Source organism: Myotis davidii, unplaced genomic scaffold (genome assembly GCF_000327345.1).
Source record: "Myotis davidii unplaced genomic scaffold, ASM32734v1 scaffold826, whole genome shotgun sequence".
NCBI classification, from domain to species: Eukaryota; Metazoa; Chordata; class Mammalia; order Chiroptera; family Vespertilionidae; genus Myotis; species Myotis davidii.
The window spans coordinates 928,316-931,244 of record NW_006297142.1 but is presented as its reverse complement, the minus strand read 5'-3'; the positions used below and the strand labels follow the sequence as shown (position 1 = coordinate 931,244).

Here is a 2,929-nt window from a genome sequence, read left to right as displayed (position 1 = left end):
CTCTGTGAAAGAAGATGGGGTGGGGCCACAACATTACTAACAAAGAAACAGAATTTCTGGAAGACGAGGCCCGGAAATCAGGATTTTTATAAAGACTTCCAGGTGATTCTAACGTGCAGCCAGGCTGAGAACCACTGCTCTCGAACCTGTTCTGCTTTTGGATCTGAATCCAGGCCCCAGCGCTTTAGCCATTCCTATCGCCCCTCCCTCTTGGCCCTGTCATTGGCTTTGCATTTGTGGCAAGAAGAGGGTCACGGTCCGAGGGCTGGTGCTCTAACCACTGAGCCATCAGCCAGGTGGCCCTTGGCTGGTTTCTGAGGTCAGCTTTTGTTCCTTTGTTTTCCCCTCAGGTCACAGTTACCTGGAGAGACTCCTAAATGTTGAGGTGCCCCAAAAAGTCAGGTGAGTTCAGTTCCAGGTTTTGGGGGCCTTCCCAGGTCTGGGAGGACACACTGGGGCCAGGTTGTCCTGGTGCGCTTAGGATTGGAAGCATTTCTGATGCCCGGCCGTTCCCTCCTGGGCACTGCCCACCGCTGCAGCCCTGGCCCTGCCCCAGTCTGACCAGGAAGTGAGGGGCACGGGGTCAGGTCTTCTCACATTGCCAGTCAGTGTCACTTGTCAGCCCTGGCCTGGCCTCAGCCCCTCCGGCCTCATCCTGGTTGTCAGATCCCAAGGCCTGTGGACGAGCCAGTGCAGCCAGGAGGAGCCACCTGCCAGCCGGGGCGGGGAGAAGGGGCTGGGCTGCCCCCTGCTCCGGGATCGCGCCCAGCGCTGCTTTGGGCTGGCGCTCCCGGCCTGGGGGCTGCATCCTCCGGCGCTAACACTAGGCCCACACCTTGCTTTGCAGCAGGGCCCAGTGCCTGGGATGGGACAGGGTGACGGCAGAGCTGCTGGCTTTGCTGGCCCCGTGGTGAGCGGAAAGCAGGCCTCAAAAGAGACATGGCTGCCCAGGCCCAAGGGGCTGAGGGGGAGCGGGGAGGCGGCTCCCATCCTGAGTCAAGGCCCCATGGGGGTGGGGAGGCACATTCAGAGCTGACATCCCTCAGGCAGCAGGTGCTCCAGAGCCCTGCTCCGGCTGCTGGCCTCCCGTCCTGCCGGGGGCTGTGGTTTGCGGCCCAGACCAGGGTCTCTGACATGCCCCCTCCCGGGTCTCTCCCCGGGGGTTGGAGGTGGAGCGCCTGTGGGCGATTTGGGCTGGTGGGTCTCACAGTGTCTCCTGCTCTGCTTTCAGCCCCGAGGAGGACCCCAGCGAGGAGGCGGAGCCTGTGGTGGAGGCGGAGCCAGAGGTGAGGCGGGCAGGCCAGGGCGGGGAGGGCTCAGGGCCTTGGGGCGTGTGCTCTGTGCTGTGAGTCCCTAAAGTCCTATTATTTTTTTTCATCTTCACCTGACTATATTTTTCTCATTGGTTTTCTTTTTTAAGGGTGGAAGGAAGGGGGGAAGAGAGAGAGCTATCCATATGAGAGACACATCGATGGGTTGCCTCCCACATGCACCCTGAATGAGGCCGGGGATTGAACCTGCAACCCAGGATGTGTCCTCGACCGGGAATCAAACCCATGATGCTTCGGTGTGCAGGACAGTGGTCTATCTGCTGAGCCACACTGGACAGGGCTAGAGTCTTATTTAAAATTTTTATTTATTTAATTTAAATGTATTCATTTTTTTGTTAATCTTCACCCAAGGATATTTTTCCATTGATTTTTAGAGAGAGTGGGAGAGACACACAGAGAGAAACGTGGCTCTGAGAGACATACCATGATTGGTTGCCTCCCGCATGCACCCCGACCAGGGCCGGGGATCTAGCCTGCAGCCGAGGTACCTGCCTCTGACCGGATCAAAAGCGATCCCTTCAGTTCGCAGGCCGACGCTCAGTCCACCAAGCCAAACCCACTAGGGCTTACTTTGAATTTCAGGGGACGCTGATTAAAGCTGGGGACAGTGAAGCAAGGAAGGGCTGGGACAACAGGAGAGGGACCGGGGGGAATGAGCCCAGGCTGGGCTGCGCTGGCTCACTAAGAAGTCAGAGAAAAGGGGGCAGGTTCAGGGGGTTTGCCCGGGATACACTGCCGCTGCCCTGGTTGCACCCCTAAAGTCTTGGTTCTTCCCTCAGGTCCCCAAGATTGTCACTAGCACGCCCGGCTCGCAGCCTGCGGCCGGTGGCCAGGACACGCCCTCCGTGGGGCAGCGAGGTGAGTCTTCCTGACCTGCCGTGCGCACATACCCAGCGCCAGGCGGCCTGGGCCTCGGCCTGCCTTGCTCTCGGGAGAGGGAAGCCCCATTTTCTGGGCCGATGCTGAAGGTAAATGAGACCCATCCCGCGCCTTTTGGCTGGAGCTGCTGCCAAGTGTCCTGTGAGTGGCCATGGCTGGTTGGTGCAGGAAACGGGGGGCAGGGCCTGAACTGGGGCGAGGCCTGGAACTCCACTCCGGGGGCAGTGGTCTTGTTCTGTGTTGGGTCTTGTTTTGTCCTTGGCACCGACTCACTTCCCACCTTTGTGGGTCCCTGTCTACAGAGAACAGGAGTGTCCTAGGCTCTGCCATAGGTGCCTGGGGTCCAGCTCCCATCTCCCTGGCGGGGAGAGAGAGTGCTGTAGTTGCGGGGTCTTGAACTCGGCTCCCCAGTGACCCCGGCCGGGTCAGGGACGATGGCCATGCCGGCCCCACAGCTCCCAGGGGCTGCAAGGACCCTTTGGAATGCAGGGAGCGGGAGAGCTCCGCGCTTTGTCCTGGCTGTGAAACAACATGTACCCATCCCCTCCCGTGTGGACGCTCATGGGAGCCCCGCCCTCCTGTCACGTGGGCTCCAGCTGAGGGCCAGGAGGAGGGGGCTGGGAAGCTGTCAGTGGCCTGGGAGAGCCTGCACCTTCCACAGGCTTCTGCTGCTGCAGGGCCCCCCAGCTCAGCTCTGGTTTGACCTGCAGGTCTCAGGC

General features: G+C 60.3%; 1 protein-coding gene across 1 annotated transcript in view; it reads left to right on the top strand.

Annotated features, from left to right (window-relative positions):
- Positions 1 to 2,929, top strand: part of INCENP (inner centromere protein) — a 19,084-nt gene that overhangs the window by 3,759 nt on the left and 12,396 nt on the right. The window contains 3 exon segments of the mRNA XM_015569815.1: positions 351 to 402; positions 1,232 to 1,286; positions 2,111 to 2,189. Coding sequence (XP_015425301.1) covers positions 351 to 402; positions 1,232 to 1,286; positions 2,111 to 2,189 — 186 coding nt within the window.